A 21,713-nucleotide genomic window follows, 5' to 3' on the forward strand; every position below is an offset into this window, starting at 1 on the left:
ACTGAAAACAACGAAGACTCCTACTTAAACCTAAATGTAGTCTTTTATTTAAAAAATGAGACCAGGAACTTATTTTACTTGGCCAACATTTAAATGAGGTTTTAGTGTGAGCTAAACACGGGGGAAAATGTGTATATTTTATTCATACAACTGAGATACAGTTTTAGAATAGTAACATATTGTATGTTTCCAGAGGGACTTAATTGTGTTGTAAAAGCTTTTAGCTCAGAAAAATACACTGGAAATCTCCATTTATATTGTAAAGTTCTCCTGAGCTTGCTTATGACCCCCTTCAATTTTAAGGCCCTAGTCAGAGGCATGTTCACAGATGGAGGCTTGATAAAAGAGTTTTTCATCTCAGGTTGACATGCAGGGCTCTTGGAAAGTTACTGGCAGGTACAGTGGGATTCCGTTTGTGAATTATATTATTTACTGGTTCAAGTCAACTCATGTAATAACAACTGGGAAGATGATTAAACAGGCTGTAATAATGATAACCGCACCATTTACCATCACTCAATGAGTGTGCCTGTTTACATAGTTACCACAGGCTTTGGCTTATGGTTATCTTTATTGTCATATAATTCTTGTATAGCCTAAGTATAGCTGCAGGCATGGGCAACTGTAGGCCATGTGGGCTCAGGCCCTTATACAGAATGAAAACTGTTTGAGGAATGTGTTTTGTTTTTAGGTTGTGAGTTCAAATCTTCCATGACTGATTTAAAAAAAAAAAAAAAATCGAATTAAATTTATAAATAGAGGATTCAACTTTATTTTGTGATTTCAGTGATTGAAGGAAAGACATGGTCTTGTTGTCAGTTTAAATGTTCCAGTATATAAAACATTGATCAAGAGGGATTGATAAAGATAATATAATAAAGTTATTATTATTATTATTATTATTATTATTATTATTATTAATAAAATAAATAAATAAAATAAATAAATTTTCACATAGTGTAATGTTTTTAGGAGATAATAAGAAATTCTTACAAAGAAAAAAAAAAAAACTTTTCTTACAAAGAAAAAAAAGTAAACATTTTGGACAGATGTAACATTAATTTTGCCATAAAGCACCTGAAATGTCAGCCATCTTCAGAGAAAGATTATGAACATTCATTCAGTTATTTCAGCTATTATATCAAATATTGTGATATTTACCATGGTTATATATCTCCTCAATAAATAAGTACAATTTTTTATTTTTTATTAGTTCCAAAAAGTGGTGGAAATGACATCAAAATGGGAACATTTGCAATTTGTGAAAATAGATCATTCTCATACAATAAATATTGAAATAGTTTATGATTATTATATTTTATGATGTATATTATCATTGTCTATAATATTTCATATTTATGATTGATTTTCATATTTTAAGATTGGAAGTCTGGAGATGGGACAAAATTAAACAATAAATTCTATACTTAGGCTATTGGCTATGGATAATTCAGCCAAAAATGAAAATTCTGTCCTTATTCACTCTGAAGTTGTTTCAAATCTGTGTCAACGGCTACAATCAAGTGTTTGGTTACCAACAGTTTCATACTCAACAGAAGAAAGAAGCTCATGCTGGTTTGGAACAACTTGCGGGTGAGTAAAATGATGACAGAATTTGCATTACTGTCACTTTAAAAGGCATTTGAAATTTAAGAAAAAATATATGATGGAGACCTGGTAAAACGTTTCTACAACAGTTTTAATATAACCTTCATGTAATAAAAATAGAAGAAACACCGCATAAAAAAGCATCACATCTAAAAGTCAAATATGGTACGAGAGGTATGCATAAGATATGGTAATGAACATTTCTTATTCGACAGCTCCCTCTAGAGGAACGGTTAGAAACATCCTTCGACAGGACATCAGCAGCAGCACCTAGGCAGCAGTATCTGATACAACAGAGGAGCGTCGCGACCTTGCTTCTGCTGCCCTGGACTACAGGCGCTTTCTCCAAGGTTGGACACCTGAAAACACACCCTCTCTGCGTGTTCTGTGTACAGTATCGCTTTTTAAGGACTTGCCGGTAGGGCTAAGTGGTCGGATGGTTTATTGGATATTGCGAATGCATGATGTGCGGAATTTTTATTCAGAGTCAGGACATAATACAGATCATGGCGCCGATGAAACCGATAGTGTCTGTTGTGGGAACAACATTTAGATATTTTCTTTTATTATCCAGTGCCATCTTTCATGCATTCAGTCATTTCAGTCATGCATCAGGCCACACAGGCTTTCCATGATGTGGCATCTGTTCATAATGTACATGCATGACATAATTACATAACCATGTCATATTTGTGCAGTATGAGGTAAATATCGGAATGATTGTGGATTATTATTGAAATGCATCATATAAGAAAAAAATACTTGAATATTTCTGAAATAAAATATGTTGTCGTTTTATTTAGGCTGTAGGCTATGTCAAGTTTTGCCGCATACAGCACGTTATTCTTTATTGTTACCCAGACAACGCTGGGAAAAAACATAGATCTTTCAAAGATACTGTGACATTAGCAGATATATCGCCCGAATTAAACTAATTTAGACCACTAGTAGCCTATGCATTATTTAAAATATTTATTAATTAAAAAGCGGGATTTTGTCATTTATATTTGTAAATTATTTTAGAGGTCATTGCTGTACTAAAAACGTCTATGGTTTTTCTAAACTCTCCACACTAGATTCCTTTCGATGACAAATGACACATTTCCATAACCATCATAATTTTGAACTACATCCATACAGAGATTTATTATCTACTGATGAGGTATCATATGAGTATGTCAATTAAACTGCTAGTCGGTCCATACTAATAACAAAAGTATTACTTTCATTAAAATTTATTTGACATGTTGTAAACAAACTGAATTAAGAAGAATTGAACATTATGAACTACATTGAGCTATTATATGGTTGTCGCTGTACATCTGAGCACAATTAGACTATAAATAACTTATTTGTATCTTGAATTATTTAGTCTCCTTTTTGGTGTCGTAGGCTGACTGTAACCCAATGAGAGCCCAGTGATGGGTAAGGAGAAGCTCCATATCAACATCGTGGTCATTGGCCATGTGGATTCAGGGAAGTCCACCACCACCGGCCACCTCATTTACAAGTGTGGAGGCATCGACAAGAGGACTATTGAAAAGTTTGAGAAGGAAGCTGCAGAGGTACAGCAGTCCAAATATGCAAGCCCAAAGAGATTTAGCTACAATTTGTTGCAGTGTTATTATTAATGCAGAAAATTATTCAAAGAGGCACACTGTGTGAAAGATGACCTACTTAAGTGATATCAAACAAGCACGAGTGCTGAGCTACTCAATATCAGCACAAATCACAGATTGTGAGTGCCGTTATGCTTTATAAATGATTCTATAAAGCAAGTTAATAACATAAAGGAATTGTTCACCCCAAAAATTCTGGGAATGTACTCACCCTCAGGCCATTCTCATTCTGATGGTACCCATTCACTTAGCAAGTGATGTAATGCTAAATTTCTGAAGAAACAAGCTCATATATATATATTAGATGGCCTGAGGTTGAGTAAATGTTTAGTTTTGGATAAATTATTCCTTTAAAAGAATAGTTCACCCAAAAATGTATTTTCTGTCATCATTTAATCACCCCCTGGATAACTTTATTTCTTCTGTGGAACAAAAAGGTATATATTTTGTAGAACGTTTCAACTGTTTCAAAACAACATCGGACCCAATTGACTTTAATTGAATGGACAAAAACATTGAGAGAAATAGATTCTTTCTTAACAAATGTTGGCCGGTTAATGTTATATTTCTAGATATTATATATTTTATATATGTTGTGTAAGTATTTTTTCTTCACCTACTAAAGTAGTATCAAACTTTTAATATATCTATAGCTGTGACACTAAATATCAATATTGTTGGAACGCTGCTTGGCCAATCAAATTGGAGGACTGAAAATAATTGTTGCATAATGCAGTATTGTATTTGACAGAGGCCATTCGTTTAAGAAATTAAGTTCAAGATATTTCTCTAAACAGATGTATTTTCTTTACTTTTCATAGATGGGAAAAGGCTCTTTTAAGTACGCTTGGGTCCTTGACAAGTTAAAAGCTGAGAGAGAGCGAGGCATCACCATCGATATCTCTTTGTGGAAGTTTGAGACCAGCAAATACTATGTCACCATCATTGATGCTCCAGGACACAGAGACTTTATCAAGAACATGATCACTGGCACCTCACAGGTTTGTATGTAATAACATAACAAGGCCAATCAGAAAGTTTCTCTTTATTCATTAAAAGTATTTTCATAATCTTAAATTTATTTTTAAATTGAATTTCTTTCGATACAGGCAGACTGTGCTGTGTTGATTGTGGCAGCTGGCGTTGGAGAATTTGAGGCTGGTATCTCAAAGAATGGCCAAACGCGAGAGCATGCTTTGCTGGCATACACCCTGGGTGTCAAACAGCTGATTGTGGGTGTCAACAAGATGGACTCTACCGAACCTAATTACAGCCAGAAACGCTATGAGGAGATTGTGAAGGAAGTCAGCACTTACATCAAGAAAATCGGCTACAACCCCGATACAGTGGCATTTGTTCCAATCTCTGGATGGAATGGAGATAACATGCTGGAGGCCAGCCCAAATGTTAGTGTCATATTAACTACAATTTTAAATATATCAGATTATTAATAGACTCAATAATTCTAGATATTTAAAGAGCATAATTTCGCTTTTTTTACAATCCAAAATCTTATTTATTAGATTTATGTTATTTGTAGAGATTAAATATGTCCATTACTGTTTGCTTTGCATTCAGTACTGTATATAAATGTAAATGTAAGTAATGTAATGTATTTCCAGTGATGCAAAGCTAAATTTTCAGCACCCATTACACACTGCAGTCTTTAATATCACGTGATCTTTCAGAAATCATTCTAATATGCTGATTTGCTGCTCAAGAAACTTTTCTTATTATTATCACTGTTGAAATCAGTTGTGCTGTTTCATATTTGAATGGAAACTTTGATACTTTTTTTTCAGGATTTTTTATTACAAATGTAATCTTTACTGTCACATTAATTTATTTCCAAAATATTTTTTTTCTCCTTTGCAATTCCTAAGAGGTTCTAAACATCCCAAACCTTCTTAACTGTTACACGTATTGGCTATAATAAAATGTTTTCTCTGTAGATGACCTGGTTCAAAGGCTGGAAGATCACTCGTAAGGATGGGAGTGCCTCTGGGACGACTCTGTTAGAGGCTCTGGATGCCATTCAGCCTCCAACCCGCCCCACTGACAAACCCCTTCGCCTCCCACTGCAGGACGTGTACAAGATTGGAGGTATGAGGACACCCAAACTGAAAGGATCCCAATAAGAAACCCACTTGTTTAAAATGAACTTCAAGATTACATGTACAGTATAACTAATCATTTTCTTGTAAAGGTGTGTGACCTACAAATGACTTACAGGTGTCTGTGGTTTTTTAAGAGATAAAATAACTGAGATTGCAAAGACAATACTGATGTTTAGTAAATTATATATATAGTAAAATGTCGTTTTTTTAATCTCTGTGCTCTTTCTGTTACTATTTAGGAATTGGTACTGTGCCTGTGGGACGGGTTGAAACAGGCATTCTGAAACCTGGCCTAGTTGTGACATTTGCCCCCGTAAATGTGACCACTGAGGTGAAATCTGTGGAGATGCATCATGAGGCTCTGTCTGAAGCTCTTCCGGGTGATAATGTGGGATTTAATGTGAAGAATGTCTCAGTCAAAGATATCCGACGTGGGAATGTTGCAGGTGACAGCAAGAACGATCCCCCACAGGAGGCAGCAAGTTTCACCGCACAGGTAAAGGTCTAAATTTGGTGTTTTATAGTGTTGTAAAGCCTTCTGACACAATTCATGATCTAATATTTATATTATCTGAATATCCATGTTATGGTTTCACTGAAAAAAAAAAAATTGCTAACCTAAAAATGGTAACATCTTAATTAACTGGTTTTATACAAGTCAAAATTATGTTTTGACCTTTGATTTCTGCTGTGGTCAGGTGATCATTTTGAACCATCCTGGTCAGATCAGTGCTGGTTATGCCCCCGTGTTGGACTGCCACACTGCTCACATTGCCTGTAAGTTTGCCGAGTTAAAGGAGAAGATTGACCGTCGCTCTGGGAAGAAGCTGGAAGACAATCCCAAGTCCCTGAAGTCTGGGGATGCTGCTATTGTAGATATGATACCAGGCAAACCCATGTGTGTGGAGAGTTTCTCTGAGTATCCTCCTCTTGGTAAGGGTCATATCTTAATTCAGATTTAAAGTTATGGATTCCTTTAGTAACTTTAATATAAAATGCTTGACTTTATTACCAAATTCACTCCTACTGTAAACATGCCTTCATTTTCAAGTGCTTTTTACAAGAATATTTCACCATGTTTCACAATGAACACAATGAACTTTCTGTGGTGGGCAAAAAATAATTAATAATATTTGCTTAAAGGGATAGTTCACACAAAAATGACAATTCTGTCATTAATTACTAACCCTCATGTTGTTTCAAACCTGTAAGACCTTTGTTTATCTTCAGAATACAAATTAAGATATTTTTGATGAATGATTCAATGATTTCTTCTCTTACGGGTCATTCCCCGGTTGGTTTATATACAAGACTACCGAAGTGTTGTTTGAGGGACAATAACATGATGACCTCTGAGGTCTGGGAGGAAGTGTTTCAGAAACCGAAACACTGCTAACATCTCCAGGCAATTTATGTGCCAAGAGAGATGATGGCCCTCCCTCATGATCGCTCCCCAAACTGTAAGGGATGCGTCCGTCGTAAATGTTACACGACGACACAGGTCAATGAAACAGGAACGAAAGCTTCTTCCACATGACTTAGGGTTGCAAAATGGGTTGGCCCCCGGGGGAAAACCTCTTGGTCCTGAGCCACCACTGTAGGGGTCCCGTGTACACCAGGCCAAAATGTGTCACGTTGTAGGCGGGTGCGAGGACCAAATCAAATAAGAACAGGAGGCGGACGTGCCTTTGCATCACAATCTTTTTCAAAGTCAGCATCTTGAATCTGAACTAGAGGTCTGCTACCCGACCCGAGCTTGATGGGTCCCGAAATACTTTCAGGTTTCAAGTGGGGTTCGAGTTAATGTTTAATGAATAGCTTAATTCAAATAAATGCGATCTTAGCGCACTGCATCTCTGTGTTTGATTTAAAGCAGGGCGAATGCTAACCTGCCTTAACTGATGAAAATTACCAAATTTGCACGGTGGAAGAGTGATCGTCTTGTCTTATACAACCATTCAAAAACTTGGCAGAATTTATATCACCGCTGCACCTGATGTTCATAAACTTTCATAACTGGTAAGTGTTTTTTTCTTTTGCTTTGTGAACTGGCCGAGCCTTAATGAATCTGTTTCTTTACATGTATCTGTTTACTGACCGTTGCATGTAGTCGTAAATATTCAGAATTTTTTTTTTAATTGGCTGTTCTTTGTGAAAAAATATTTCAGGTTCGGGTTGGGTTCGGGCTCTAAATTTACCTCTGCCACTCGGGTTGGGTCAGGTCAGTTGATCTCAGGTACGGGCCAGGTTCAGGTTTCAGTTTAAAGCCCGTGCAGACCTCTAATCTGAACGTCTGGACAGAGCAGTTGAGTTGGCATAGATCTATGATAGGACGCAACCCCCTCATCTTTCTTTGGAACCAAGAAGTATCTGCTGTAAAAGCCGGACTCCCTCACGAGCAGAGGCATGCACTCTATAGCCTTCTTTCTCAAAAGGGTAGCCACTTCTTGTTCCATCACCAGAGCCTGCTTGGGGCGTACCACAGTAAGTGTGACCCCGTTGAATCGAGGTAGATGAGAACTGAACTGGATTCTGTAGTCTCTTTCCACTGTCTCCAGGACCCAATGAGACATGTATGGCAGGCATCTCCAAGCTGACAAAAAGTCTACTAAGGGAACCAGCGTCTCGAGACTGGCCTCTGGTGTTGTCAAAACAACTGACTCGGTGCTCTGAAGTGAATGACTGGCAGAGACAGACCGATCTGGCTGTTCTGATATAATCACTGGAGGATGCAAACCTCTCAGGACCGCTTCGTTTCCGGGCGGAGACTGAGAGGTGTGCTCGCTGGAGACCGCTGTGCCCTGAAGCACAGGAGGTGGCAGGGTTGACAGACCGGCCCCCTGAGGGCACTGAGGAGAGACGGGCACCATATAATGAAAGCGCCACCCTGATCCTATGTCTCTCTATGGGGGAGCCCTGGGAAGCGATACTCTTTTTCTGTTGTGCCCTGTATGAAGCGCTGGTAGACGGCTGGGGCTGCTCCTGCCCAGCAGCCCCTGAGACCTGGATCCAGTGGGGGAGGTACCATTGGAACGCTGCCGCCTGCTTCCTAGCCTCCAGGAATCTCTTGACAACAGAGCTCACTGCATCGTGTAGAGGCCCAAATTTGGGGCAAGTGGGGTGTCCTAATGTCCATCCCTTATGTCGGACAGGTTTAACCAGAGATGTCTCTTTGTGGCCACCAAAGCTGCCATGGAACGACCGATATTTCTGGCCATTTCCTTAGTGGCCCTGAGAGACAAATCTGCGGCCCTCCGGAGCTTCCTGATGTCATGGGAGTGAACTTCTTCACCTTCGTCCTTGTCTCTGTCCAGGTCAGCCTGGCATACCAGCAACACCGCCATGGTGGAGCCTTCAGGGGAAAGATAGCTGTCAAGTGTCTGTTCAACCCTAGGAATCACCCTATAGCAATGCTGCTTCAGCCCCAGGATGTTGGAATAATTGGAGACATTGGGGCAGAATATGTGAGCACAGTATTGCCTTTCCCATGATCTCACAACCTCAGCATGGAGATTAGGGAAGAAAGGACGGCTTTGGCTTGGGGGAGGTGTCTTGGAGTGAAGGAAGTGCTCATCAAGTTTGCTTTTTGGATGGTCTTTCTGCTTCTCATCTGGCCAGTCGATCTTTAATTTTTCTACAGCCCTAATCACCAACTCCAATAACTCCTTATACTGGATGGACTGGGATGAAGAGTCCCCAGTCTCATCCTGGTCAAGGCTCGCCACATCAACCTCCTCAGAAGAAGAAAGGTTAAGCCTCATGCCCTCACTCTTGGGGGAAGAAACCACAGTGAGGTCTTTCGAACCCTGAAAAGGGTGCTGGATCTGGTGGGTGAGGGCGAAGAAAGGGCCATGCCCATCTCCAACCCCTCCACCAAAACCATCTGCAGTCCCCATGACCTAAGTCTCCATTCTGCTTTGGCAGCCATGGGACCTGAGCTGCAAGGACCGTGAGCCTGAAAGAGTGCCAGGCAGGAGCAGAGCCTGCACAATCCCACAGTCAGCACCCTCGAGAGCTGCACATGCATGCTCTGTTCCCAGACAGACAACACAGAGTGTGTGTATCCCCACCCGTGATGTAGCAATGGCAGGGAGCAAGACACAGCCTGAAATGATGCCTGTCACTCTCTTTGTTGTCTTGCATATTGATTAATTAATTTTTGCACTGACAGACACACACACTTCACATGCACTTTGAAGACATACACAACACAGAGTGCTTGCTGAAGAGCAGAAGCTAATGCTGTTTACACGGGGTGCGCTTTTTAAAAAAAACCTGGTCACTACATCATAGTACCCGTGACGTCTCGCCACTCTATTGGACTAATTTCACATGTGCTTCAGGATGCGGCCATGCAGAGGCATTCCCAAAGCGTTTCCGATGCAGAGCGAGTTCCTGAGGGGGAAACATAACTGCACCTCAGTGTTTGAAGTTAAAATGTAAAAATATACACTGTACACATACATAATTACATTATTAAGGTGTACATAAATACATTAATATGGTAGTATATTATTATTATAGTGCAAAGGTCTTAAAATGGAACAATTAATTTTATGCCAGGGTGTTTCTTAGTCTCTCTCTGTCCACTATCTTTGTTTTTGGCCTTAAAAAGATGTAAGACCCTTGATTTATAATAATAACCAAGCTGTGTTTTTCTGATGATATTCATTTCCCAGGTCGCTTTGCAGTGCGTGACATGCGTCAAACCGTAGCAGTAGGCGTCATCAAGGGGGTTGAGAAGAAGACCCCAACCACTGGGAAGGTCACTAAATCTGCCCAAAAGGCCCAGAAGAGCAAATGAATGTTGTGCTGGGCTGCGAACACTTGGGTCAGCCACACCATCCCTCCTCTTCTCAACTCCATAAATAAAGCTTGGTTAATTATCACAATGCATCGCAAAAGCAGAAGAAGGAAAAGTAAAACTCACGCCTGCTTGACAATGATTACGATTGTGATAAGTATATTTATTTAATTTTATGTTCTGTTCAAATTTTAAGTCTTTGTTGTGGTATTTGTTCTATTGTTAAATTGTTATAAGCACTTTAAGCAGATCTGCCTCTAGCTAATATGTAGCTTGTGTTGAATATCCAAACCCTCTTGCTAACATTGCTTATGTAACCATGCTTGCAATAGTAGCTAACTGTTCAGCTTCCAGTCCAATAGGTATGACATTTTATGTTATTGTGTTATGTTAGTTTGATGTGTTGTGACATAGCTTTATAATTAAAGTTCAGTGTCTTTTCCTGTGTGCATGAAGCTACAGTAGCTAGCGCACTTTACTGTCTACCCTGACAGCGCTCTGAACAAGCATGAGCCATCTTGTTTGCACTTGCACTCACGTACTTTAACGGGAATATGATTCTCCATTATCTAATGTATGTCGGTTCATAACCAAAAATAAAATACAATATACAATAAACTATTTGAATTCTGATGTCTGCTTCTAAATGACTAGACAAAGAAATAAGAAGAAGACAACATGTTTGATGTGTGTAGGCATTTAGGCTCATGTATTTAAATAAGATATTTGAGAGCTCTGACACCAGTATTAAGTACTGGTGCACTTACCAAAAATATTAAATTGACTAAAAAACAATTAACTACAAAACGTTACATAATAAAAATATATAACAATTATTTGCAATTATAATAATTTATAATTAACAACAATAATACATTTTTATAAAATTATATAATTATTTTTTATAACGTATATTGTATAATAATGTACAGTATATTAAAAAAAGATTTTAAGTTGGCTGTGTAAAATGTGGTTGCTTTGTGATGACAAAAATGACAAGTAATAATAAAAAAAAAACATCAACTGATGTAGTACAGAAACAATGAGGTGCACCTCTCAACATTTAATCTGCTTTATCAAAACTGTACAATTTTCAGCAGCATCAGTTTCCTCCGACGTGTCTGGCACTTTTTTACATAAGAAAAGTATATGACCCTTTTAATACAATAAGATAAATTCAGAAAGTGCAACATATTTCTACTGTCTTATGGTCTGACACTTTTTTCTATTTTTGTCATGTTATGAATATCAGGTTGATGAGCCTTTTTGTAATGAGACTTTAGACACACAGTGTTCATGCAGACCAATCAATAATTCATGTCTGATTTTGATCATTTCAACAATTTGATTATTAATCTACCACATTCTATTTGATTTTTTGTTGTTGTTGTTTTAAATGTTACAGTACATTTGTAAAAAAACAATGCATGCAATGATATGTCATGTACGGTGGCCTATATGAAATCATAATCGTTTCTCTCAAACAAACCAAACTAATAGAACACGTATAAAAAATTTTATCTAAATTTGCTTTGCCCTCATAAAAATACAAAACAATCCAATTTAAAATAAGCTTTCATATCAAAGTTTCATTCCATCAGAGATGGTTTCTACGAGTTTGTAACACATTAGATATTGCATTATTTTAGTCGAACATGTGGCTTGTTCATAGTCTCATTGCTGCCCGTATTGGGTGTGACTAGGTTCTGACTAGCATCCGCTGTATTACTTGTCCTAAGCAGCTCGGAGGAGTAGGATGCATCAATGGGGGGCTGGGAGAGAAAGTTGAACCCTTGAGAAAGTCTCTGATTTGAGATATCAAGGTCTCTATCGCTGATGAAGAGATCAGCTTCTCCCCAGGCCCCTACTCCCATCTCAATGCCCCCAGCTGAAGAGTCCTGGCTGCTGCTTACACTGGTAGAGAAACTAGCCTGACTAGAATGTGTGTTCACACCAAGACCTTCCAGAACAGGTTGCATGAGGTCCTGTACAGAGAGGGACTTCCCCAGTCCTCTATCCCCACTGCACTGGCCTTGAATCGGGGCAAGCGGAGAGGCTGGAGCAAGAGGGTCCATCTCTGCATCCATGCTTATATGTCTCCTCCAAGAACTGTCCTCTTTAGCACTGGGTCTGTTTTTTTGTTGAAGCTTACAGCTAATACTTGAGTTAAGCCCAAAGTCTATCCCAACTCCTCTGAAGCAGGATTTGGAGTAGTCATTGGGGTCTGACCTAGAGGGTCCCATGCTGCGAACGTGGCCTGTTTGTGGAGGAGCAGAAGAAAGCTGAAGTTTTGAAGAGGCCGGGGATGGAAGAGGAGGTGGTGGTTGACGGACACATGGAAAGTGGCCTACAGAAGAGTGAAAACTGCTGGCACTGAGGATTTGAGAAGGACTCCCTTGTGCTGATGGACACTCCAAGGATGGGGTTGAAGGAACCTGGAAGGTTAATGGGTTAAAAGGTGAGGCAGAGGCCGGATTGAGCCCAGGAGATGATGCTGTGGAGTTGTTCTGGTTGAGGTTGAGTTCTTTGGGGGCTAATATTAGTTGGAGGGCTCTGGGGTGATTAGCACAGATGGAATGGCTGACCTGGGAGGAGCAAGAGAGATCCTTACTGAGGATGGTACTCTGATAGTCGGAGGTCTCATCCAACCCAAAAGGAGGAAGAGAGGAGAGAGTGAGGGCAGAAGAAGAACCCTTTTGCAGAACCTGCCGGTAGATGTCCAGCAAAGAGTCCAGCTTAGCTTCAATAGACTGTACCTATAGAGACGGTAAACGGAACACAGATTGTTTGTCAGAAAACATGTTTAAACACAATTCATCTTTAGAAACAGAAATGAGACTGGTGGCATTTTACAACTCTTTAGAAAAAATGATGCATGTTATCCTATGATGCATGTATGTCCATAGTTAATACATATGTGATTACATTTAATGAAATATGAGATTAATTGATTCAGTGTGACATACAGGACATGTGATTATGTAATGTACTGTTTAACTGAGTGTCTCTATGCTCACCTGTCTTTCTACCTTACACACCCTTCCCAGCATGCTCACATCTTCCAGAATGTCTCCGTCAGATAACAGCTTTTCTCTGACCTTTTTATCCACAGGCATCTGGCCCCTACCAAGAATCTGATCCACCCTGAAAGTGAGTGAGAGAGATGTTAGCAAAAAGACACAGGAATGAAATCAGTGCGAAGAAATGAAGATTCACATCCTATTGAGCAGACAGAGAATTGAGAGAAACTATGATGACAGAAATATTGGTAGAAATCGCTAGTATTAGCAAACCAGATTCAAGATTTGAATGTACTGTATCTTGTCCTTAGTGAGGTATTAAAAATTATATAGACTTATTGTTAATTTGTTGTTCATTTTAGACTATGAAAACCATCAGGAACTGTGATGTTCTGTTTTGGTCACATGGTGGCACTGGTCTCACTTCATTACAAACCTTGATCGTTTGACTCCACTAGGCATCAGTGAGAAAATAAAATAAAAAAATTTAGCTAATGAAGAAATTGGTTTAAATAAAAAAAATAGCTTGAAAAGATACACTTCGCATACAACTGTCTGCCTTTTTGACCTTTAAAATTAGACTACATCTCAACTGCCAGGGTTTTATACAATATCAAATTGTACAGTCATAACATACTTGAGAATCTCAGTGGATTCGTCAAATACGTCTTTCGAATATTTTTTGCTAACTGATGAATACTGAGTAATCGGACATTCTATGCATTTGACATTTTTTTCATAATATGCAGCAAGGCAATACACACATTCAAACGCAAAGAGTGTTCTGAGTTGAAAATGTATGCAGCCATAATGAAAAATGGCAAATAATGATAAGCAATAATGATATATAGCTTCTTAAACACTCCGCATCACGTTGTCTGGCAGTACCTCAGGGCTTCACCACCACCCAGTGACCCATATATGAACAAGGAGAAGCTCTGCCTCAGGGCCCTCAGAGCAGATGTGACGTGATGACTTTAATAGAAACCCAACATACCAGTGTGGACTAGGTCATGAATGTGTTTGCTAATAATCTTTGATTGTTATTGTTGAGTAAGTGTTTTAGTTCATATATTATGCAGCGTAGACTGATGTTCAAACTGATGTTACACAAGAATGTTCTTGATGAATCAAATTCTTGATTGCCTGTGCCATTGTTAACCTCTGTTGATTGGGCTGCATGTTAAGAATTGCTTGTTGCTGCTCTGTTTAAATATGAGCAATGAATGTTATGTGTTCTTGGTGAAAGTGTTGATTTATGAATATGTTGCAATGAGTTTTGATTGGCTGTGTTTCAGGTATGACCCCTGTTCCTAATGTGATATTAGCTGTAATTTATATGTAAAGAGAGAATGCCAAGTGATTATTAGTACACATGCTTCATTTTGCGCTCATGTGGGTAATGCAAGTTCAAATCCTTTCTTTTCCTATCATTTCAAGTGGCAAAAAGTAAAATTAAGACTTGTGTTATCTACATGCACACTTGTAGACCTGCTGTAAAGCAGCTCTAAAAGACAATTGTGTCATAATTTAGCTCAAGTCAGTTTAGATCAATAACAGTGTTAATCAATCAGCTATAGGCAGTTCTACAATATGCACCAATTTTTATTCAGATTGAGTCAGTTCAGTTCAAAATCAGAGTAAAGTAGCTCTTTTCACATTTTGTTCTCTTCTGATGGGTCTCACCTCAGTTGTTGTATTGAGGGTGGACGAGAGCACTGTATATTCACTCCCCCCACCTACAATTCCTGCCAGTACCAATACTCGAACCCATGACCTTTTGGTTACAAGTCTGACTCTCTAACCATTAGGCCACGTCTGCTCCCATGCACCCAAATTTTTGTAAATGAGGATTTACTAAAAATCAGCCACCAGCTATACCAGTGTAAATTTGTTCTCACTTGTCATTAACAGCAAAGTGCTTTCTTACAGTCCACTCGTATGTTTAAGTTCATGGAAGTTTCATGTATTCAGTGTACATATGTGTGCATGCTATAATTCAAACATTTGGGGTTGGTAATTTTTTTTTTATCTTTCTAATCTTTCCAGTTTTTTTCTGATTACCAAGGCTGCATTTATTTGTTCAGAATAAACAGTAATTTAATTTATTTACAGTAACTCTATTTTAATATAATTTAAAATGTAATTTATTCCTCTTATGGAAAAACTTAATTTTCTGAAGCCATTTTGTGGAAACGATCATACTTTTTTTTTCTTTGATTCTTTGATGAATAGAAATGGAAATCTTTCAAACATTCAAATGTATTTACTGTCACTTTTGACAATTTAATGCATTTTGCTGATTGTATGTATGTATGTATGTATGTATGTTTGTATGTATGTATATAAACAACTTTTTAACCCCAGACTTTTGCTTATAGTGGAAAAACATGTTTGTACAGGAGTTGGTTTATCTTACCTGGTTTGCAGACTCTTAATTCGACAGAGCATGTCTAGATGACCGGCTGAATATTGCTCTATTACATCCTTTACGTCATACGGGCGTAGAGTTTCCTTAAACTTCTTCTTTGCCACATGGAATTTCATGATCCTGAAACCATATTCTAACGTTATTCTTCCTTTGAAGTCTTATGCAGCCCAAAACAAATATGTTAGCACAAATATTTAAAGTGAGAATCTGTCTTGTTGTTTTGAGTAAGATACAGTACAACTGATAATAATAAAGGATACTGAAGGAACTGATGATTTTTCAGTGACTAGATTATCAAAGGGAACAATAATAATAATAAGAAAAAAACCTTAGCCCAGTATATTTCAAATCAAATCAAATTGGGGTGACTCAGAATAACCACAGCAATGTTTCTGAAAACTAAGGTGATCAAATGACAGCGTAGACAAATCCAACACCCTGAGAAAGTCTGAGATTGGTGTCACACACACGACCAAACAGACCCCAGCTGAAAACTACAGGGTTACCACAGCATTTCGCCTACAGCATGGAATATTCAGTGAAGCAAGACAGCCTAAAGAAGACTGAGTTCATTTTTCATTCCTCATAGTAAAAGCAAAAGTGAGAGGCTGGAAAAAATGAGCATATACTGTCAATCTAGCACTCAGCTTTCCACTGACCCACACATACTAGACAAAACAAAAAGAAAAGAGCGTGGCTGATGTGTGTGAAGTGTGAACAGCATGACAGTATTCTTTCTTCATATTGAAATTTGTGAAATGAGACAATGAGACACTGATTCATCTCATGCTCGCAGTAATTAAGAGAATAATTATGTGAGACTGACAAGCAGACAATGCCATATTCATTAAAGGTGATGTGCATATTTTTGTGTATTCATGTTAAAATATTTTCTCTAGAGTTTAAGTAAACCTTTTGTAGGTTGATTTCTCAGAAAATTGTAAACACTGTGGCTTTGCATTGCAGTCAAACATTGCACTCTCTGCATGCCACAAAAAAATAAATAAATAAACAATAGTAAATAAAAAATTCCAACATTGTTCCACACTATTCACCTATTCACCAAAATAAATAAATAAATAAATCATTACGCATCTAGCATGCAGGCCACAAAAACAGCTTGTAAATTAACTTTGGTTAATACTGCATGCTGAAACTTTGAATTAATTCATATCAATAATCACTGATAGTTCATCAAATGCTGAAGAGTTTTGAAATACTATACAGTAATGAGAGAAGTGAACTGAAGTGAAGAATCGCTGCTCTTGCCTCACTGCTCTGATGATGGTCTTCAGTGCGGGCGGCAGGTCCTCTGCTGACATGTCACAGTGACACCCTTTCTCATCAAAAGCCTCATCCATACCAGCGTTAGCCTCACCTACAGTATGAAACACACAATGAAAATTTCAAAAGAGTCATACAGAGTCAGTCAAAAAGCAGTCAGTCAAAAAAGAGGGATTAAGTGAAAGCCATCACCAAATGAAAAGAACTGGGGGGAAATGGAAGAGTAATAAGCAAAAGAGAAAAGCAAACAAACAAACAAACAAACAAACAAAAGACAGCATTCATTTTTCATAAAAAAACTTTTTTTTTTCTTTTTTTTATCTTAGGTTCAAAGATCCTACTCAAAACAACATCTGAGACCCACGTCAGAGCAAAAATGCAGCAATTGCAAATGAATATAAACTAATGAAGTAGTTCATGACGTACATCTCTCTTCTTAAAATAAATATTTATGCCTGTTTTTCTGAGCTAGCATGTCAAATTACATTTCTGTGAATTTTACAATTGTAAGCATTGCTTAAAAAAAATGAAATCTATTTTGATGTAAATGTCTTTCCTTGTTTAACAGTAGATTATCTAAATTGGTAATAGTTCACATTTTGGGGTTTATCTTTTTGTGTAAAAACAGGTGAATGCAGATTCAAGTGTATTTCTGCAGCTACTGTACAAAAGGTTATCTATGGCTACAACTATGATGTAAAACAGAGACTGTGGAAAGAGTAGTAGTACTGTGTTGGGTGCACAGGATTAATGCTAATTCAAGGATTCTCACAAACTGACTAGAGAGGCTGTAATCGATCAGTCTATTGAAAGAGAAAGATATTTACGGCCATAGGAAATCACTGAGGAAGGGATATACGCTTCTGGTTAAAATTAGAAGGTTTTCAGTTTATGTTTTGTGGCAAAATGATTGTTGACTGTAGAATTGTGCTACTTCTCGAAAAGTTATAAGGTTCACATAGGTTACGCCTTTCCTCACCCTCAGGCCATCTAAGATGGATTTGTTTCTTGTAAACAGATTTAGAGAAATTTAGAATTACATCACTTTCTCACCAAATGTTTTCCTCACATCAAAATCCACCAACATATTTGTTTAGAACTATTTTGGCCTGTTTTAGCTTGTGAACAGTTCTTGATCTGCATATTTCTCTCCTGATTCTTTACTTATCACAGATATATTTTTTTCACTGAAGAAAGCAATATTATGGATTATGGACTATTTTATCCAGAAGCAACTGTTTTAAGTTAAAATGTTATAATGATGAATTTGTTTTTACAAACATGCAGTTTTTCACTTTAAAAGATGTTAATTGATGGACTGGAATCATGTGGATTACTTGTGGATTATTGTGATGTTTTTATCAGCTGTTGGACTCATTCTGACGGCACCCATTCACTGCAGAGGATCCATTAGTGAGCAAGTAATGTAATGCTACATTTCTCCAAATCTGTTCCAATGAAGAAACTCAACTACATCTTGGATAACCTGAGGGTGATTACATTTTCAGAAAATGTTCATTTTTGGGTTTAATATTCCTTTATAAATCAAATCAAATAAAATAAATAAATAACATTGGCTGAAAAAAAAGAACACTCCAATTATTATAACAAAAATAAAAATCTGTTTTTGTAGTCATTGGGTACTCATATGGTGAACTAATTGACCGGTGTGTCTGAGAAGACATGATGCCAGTAAGATTACTGAATGACTGGTTATTTACATATAAACCTTGTTATATTTTGTTACTGTGATTTGTTTGATTCATATATGATCATGAAGCAAAAATTTAAATTCTGAAGGTGTTGCTGGGAATCAGAAAAGGGGTTCCCATTACATTCAGCTGTATTATATGTAAATATTTTTTGCCTTTTGTTGTGGGTCTCCTGCTTGTTTCATGAAAGTGCTTTACGTCTTAGGCTGCAGGGTGACAGTACAAGAAGCACATTAAGACACTTAAAGTTGGGTAATCATTTTTCATTAACCATTTCACTAAACTATTCTGATTTTATAATGTATATGATATTATGCCTTATGCCTCACAGCTTTCCCAAAGGGTAAAGACTTGATGTACGCATTCATTATTATGTCTGAATTATACAGACTTTCATTTTAAGCATTTGTGGTGGTGATTTTTCAGTGACCCTTTCTGTAGGCCACATTGATACATCATCTTTGAGTGCATTATGAGTCACTGAATCATTTACTCAACTGATTGGTACAAAAACACAGATACTTTCAGGAATGGAACACTACTATAGTGTGTTGCTTTGAAATGTGCAATGGTTGATTCTGCTTTGGTTACATTTGTAAGTATTTATATTGGTAAAACATAGACAAAGCAACTGTGTCTTAAATTCAACTCCACATTGACTCCTTTTAGTACTGAAAATTTGTATAAAAGCAATATCACATTTGGAGTTCTCTGTTGCACTCCTGCCATTGGTTTAATGAACAGAAGTTTATTAAACACAATTCTAATCGTATCACCACATAACATGCTTACACACTGATAATCTGCCATAAACAAAGAAAAAAAAAGGGAAAGATAAAAACGGGAAGAAGGAATGACGAAGAAATGAATCCTAGTTCAATCAATGGCCTTTGAGACCCAATCAGGAAAATTTGGACTCACACTGATCTCAATCAGAGGGACAAACTATTATTTTTAATAACATCCAAAAATTCTGATAATTACAATCATAATCATTATAAGTATGACAATCACTATTAGCTCTCTAATGTGTCACCATGGCTGGCTGTAATTATACTGGCAATCTGAAATTCTGAGATTTTTAAAAATCAGATCAGTCACAATGTTATTTATCTGGAGGAAGAAAAAAAAGATTTCGCAGTTTATGTTCAGATTTTGAATTTCATTGTGTCTTAATTCATTTAGAATTTCATTATATCTCTTCACTACATAACCAGTGCAGAATAAAACAGTACTGAGCTAAATTCTAATTTTTAATGCAATTAAATCACTCATTGGTTCAAAGTAATTCTCCAATCAGAATGTTGTTCACCTTCAGGGGTGGACCGTGATTGGCTCTTGAGACGGAGGGAGGGTCTGAATCGGGTGCGGTCATTAAAACTCCAACTCTTCTGGACCTTGGCAGGACTCGATCCATCAGTGCTGATCTCAGCTCCGGGCGAACGTCTGTCTGTAACAGATGTCTGCCTGCTTTTAATGCTCTGTCCACGTGGGCTTGCCATTCTTACCCGGTCCTTAAAACTCAGTTTCTGACTAAGAGAGGAAAAAGGGAGAGAATAAGAGAGTGGAAGAAAGAACAGCACTTTCTTTCCTACCATGAGACATGGCAATGGCAATCAAAGAGCAGCATGAAGTACAAAAAGTGCAGAGGCCAAGTCATTTTTATTAGTTCTGCATTGCTTGCTTAGACCCCCATAGTATTAGAAGTGCAGTCAAACAAACACTCTAAACAATCATTATGAAGAGCCCTTCAGGTATAATATGCCAAAACAAAATCTAATGTAAGATGAAAGACTCTAGAGGAACAACGAGAACAGAGGGATACAAATCCTTTAGAAGTCATCTGTCTGTCTGTCTATCTTAATTGATTTACATCAATGTGCCTTGAAAGTTTAAGGATTTTTTCACTTAATTACAAATATGTTGAGATATTTATTCAGAGTGTGTTTAATTGTTCTTTTATTACATGTTTTGTGAGTAATGAAATGCTCTTCAAGCTATTTTTCATGCATGGTTATTAACATTGTGGCACATGGTCAACACTGTAGATCAAAATCTTAAGTATTTGATTGCTTTTTCAATTTCAATTATTAAAATGTCTAACGGTGAATATTATTTAGTCACATGTGAATTCAAAGATGTTCACAGGTCACTGATGCAGAGTCCAGATCAAGTCTTTAAAGGTCAAAGTGTAAGTCAAATCTCATTTATAATGAAACTTCTGTGAAGTTTTGTATGTAAAAAAGGTGAATTGTCTATTGTCATCAATAATCTGTTATAAACATAAAGCACCACTCACATAGAGGTCCCTTTCAAACCAAGCAGCTTTCTTTTGGTCAATTCAATGAAATTGAGTGAACATCTTAAATTCGATGTAAAAAAATTTTCCCCTCATTGGAAACTCAGTAACGTGCAGATTTCAATTGAAATAACTGGATTTCGAACACAAAATTGCATAGAGCAACAGTAAATATTACCATGCCTTTGGGGTCAGATTTATTAACAGCTTGCACCAGCGCAAACCCTCTTTTGGTGTTAAAAACAGGATTCACTAAAGAAGCACAGTGAAAAATTAACAATGAAAAGGCATGGACAGTTAATTGCATATGCATTTGTATGAGATTCTCTTTCAGATGCAAAATGTATGGAAGGAGAGTATTTTACTCACTCAACAGTTGCACTCTCATGTTAATTTGCCTTATTTAGTAAATCTGCCCCTTAGTCTTTTAGTCTCATGCTATCTGTTTAACAATTAGCCTTGTGTGTGCACACACCTTCTGTCAAAATTGGCAAAAGCGGCAAAACTATAGTATGAGGAAGAAACTGAGAAAATATTTCACATTCAGCAATTCCATCTCTTCACAAAAAGCTAGAGTATATTTTCTGTAGAACACTCATGAAAAATCATTATCAGTATCCAGTTGAAGAGAAAACACACTGTACCCCTCTCTATTTCAGAGAAAACAATAGGACAGACAGCTGAACATGAGTCAGAGAAAAGAGCAGCGGCCACTCAAAAATGCAGCACTGCAGTGAGTCATCCACTTCTGCTCAATAATGTCACATTAGCAACCATGCTAATTATGGTATCATTGCCTCTTGGTCACTGATGAGTACT

The 21,713-nt window shown here is 37.5% G+C and overlaps 2 protein-coding genes across 6 annotated transcripts in view; one reads left to right on the top strand and one right to left on the bottom strand.

Moving 5' to 3' along the window:
* The first annotated feature begins 1,813 nt into the window (after positions 1-1,813).
* LOC109080072 (elongation factor 1-alpha 1) lies at positions 1,814-15,254 on the top strand. Of its 5 annotated transcripts, XR_006160142.1 has the most exons (9): positions 1,814-1,958; positions 3,001-3,173; positions 4,049-4,228; positions 4,337-4,633; positions 5,180-5,330; positions 5,584-5,840; positions 6,043-6,277; positions 7,218-7,363; positions 10,024-10,158. XR_006160142.1 is itself a non-coding variant. In XM_042757226.1 (8 exons), exons 2-8 carry the CDS (start codon positions 3,030-3,032, stop codon positions 13,284-13,286), a joined length of 1,290 nt encoding a protein of 429 aa, XP_042613160.1. In that variant the 5' UTR covers positions 1,814-1,958; positions 3,001-3,029; the 3' UTR covers positions 13,287-15,254. The 5 variants fall into 5 exon arrangements, 4 of the variants coding, with proteins under 4 accessions (XP_042613160.1, XP_042613149.1, XP_042613155.1 ...); XM_042757226.1 differs by lacking the exons at positions 7,218-7,363; positions 10,024-10,158 and adding an exon at positions 13,261-15,254; XM_042757215.1 differs by lacking the exon at positions 7,218-7,363 and having other exon boundaries at positions 10,024-10,781.
* The window catches only part of LOC109090550 (potassium voltage-gated channel subfamily KQT member 5-like), an 83,582-nt gene continuing 73,044 nt past the window's right edge, over positions 11,176-21,713 (bottom strand). Inside the window, exons 10-14 of the mRNA XM_042757203.1 lie at positions 19,908-20,128; positions 16,869-16,977; positions 15,588-15,719; positions 13,166-13,292; positions 11,176-12,904 (exon numbers count right to left, since the gene is read on the bottom strand). Of these exons, the coding sequence (XP_042613137.1) occupies positions 11,789-12,904; positions 13,166-13,292; positions 15,588-15,719; positions 16,869-16,977; positions 19,908-20,128 (1,705 nt within the window). The 3' untranslated portion in view covers positions 11,176-11,788. The remainder of the gene's footprint in view (positions 12,905-13,165; positions 13,293-15,587; positions 15,720-16,868; positions 16,978-19,907; positions 20,129-21,713) is intronic.

Source organism: Cyprinus carpio, chromosome A1 (assembly GCF_018340385.1).
Source record: "Cyprinus carpio isolate SPL01 chromosome A1, ASM1834038v1, whole genome shotgun sequence".
Classification (NCBI taxonomy): Eukaryota; Metazoa; Chordata; class Actinopteri; order Cypriniformes; family Cyprinidae; genus Cyprinus; species Cyprinus carpio.

What these genes read in the sequence shown, in the direction of transcription:
- LOC109080072 (XM_042757215.1), top strand. Translation starts at nt 3,030, where the DNA reads ATGGGTAAGGAGAAGCTCCATATCAACATCGTGGTCATTGGCCATGTG. An exon ending in TTGAGAAGGAAGCTGCAGAG is followed by an intron (nt 3,174 to 4,048) that starts GTACAGCAGTCC and finishes TACTTTTCATAG; the next exon opens with ATGGGAAAAGGCTCTTTTAA. An exon ending in CTCTGAGTATCCTCCTCTTG is followed by an intron (nt 6,278 to 10,023) that starts GTAAGGGTCATA and finishes TTCATTTCCCAG; the next exon opens with GTCGCTTTGCAGTGCGTGAC.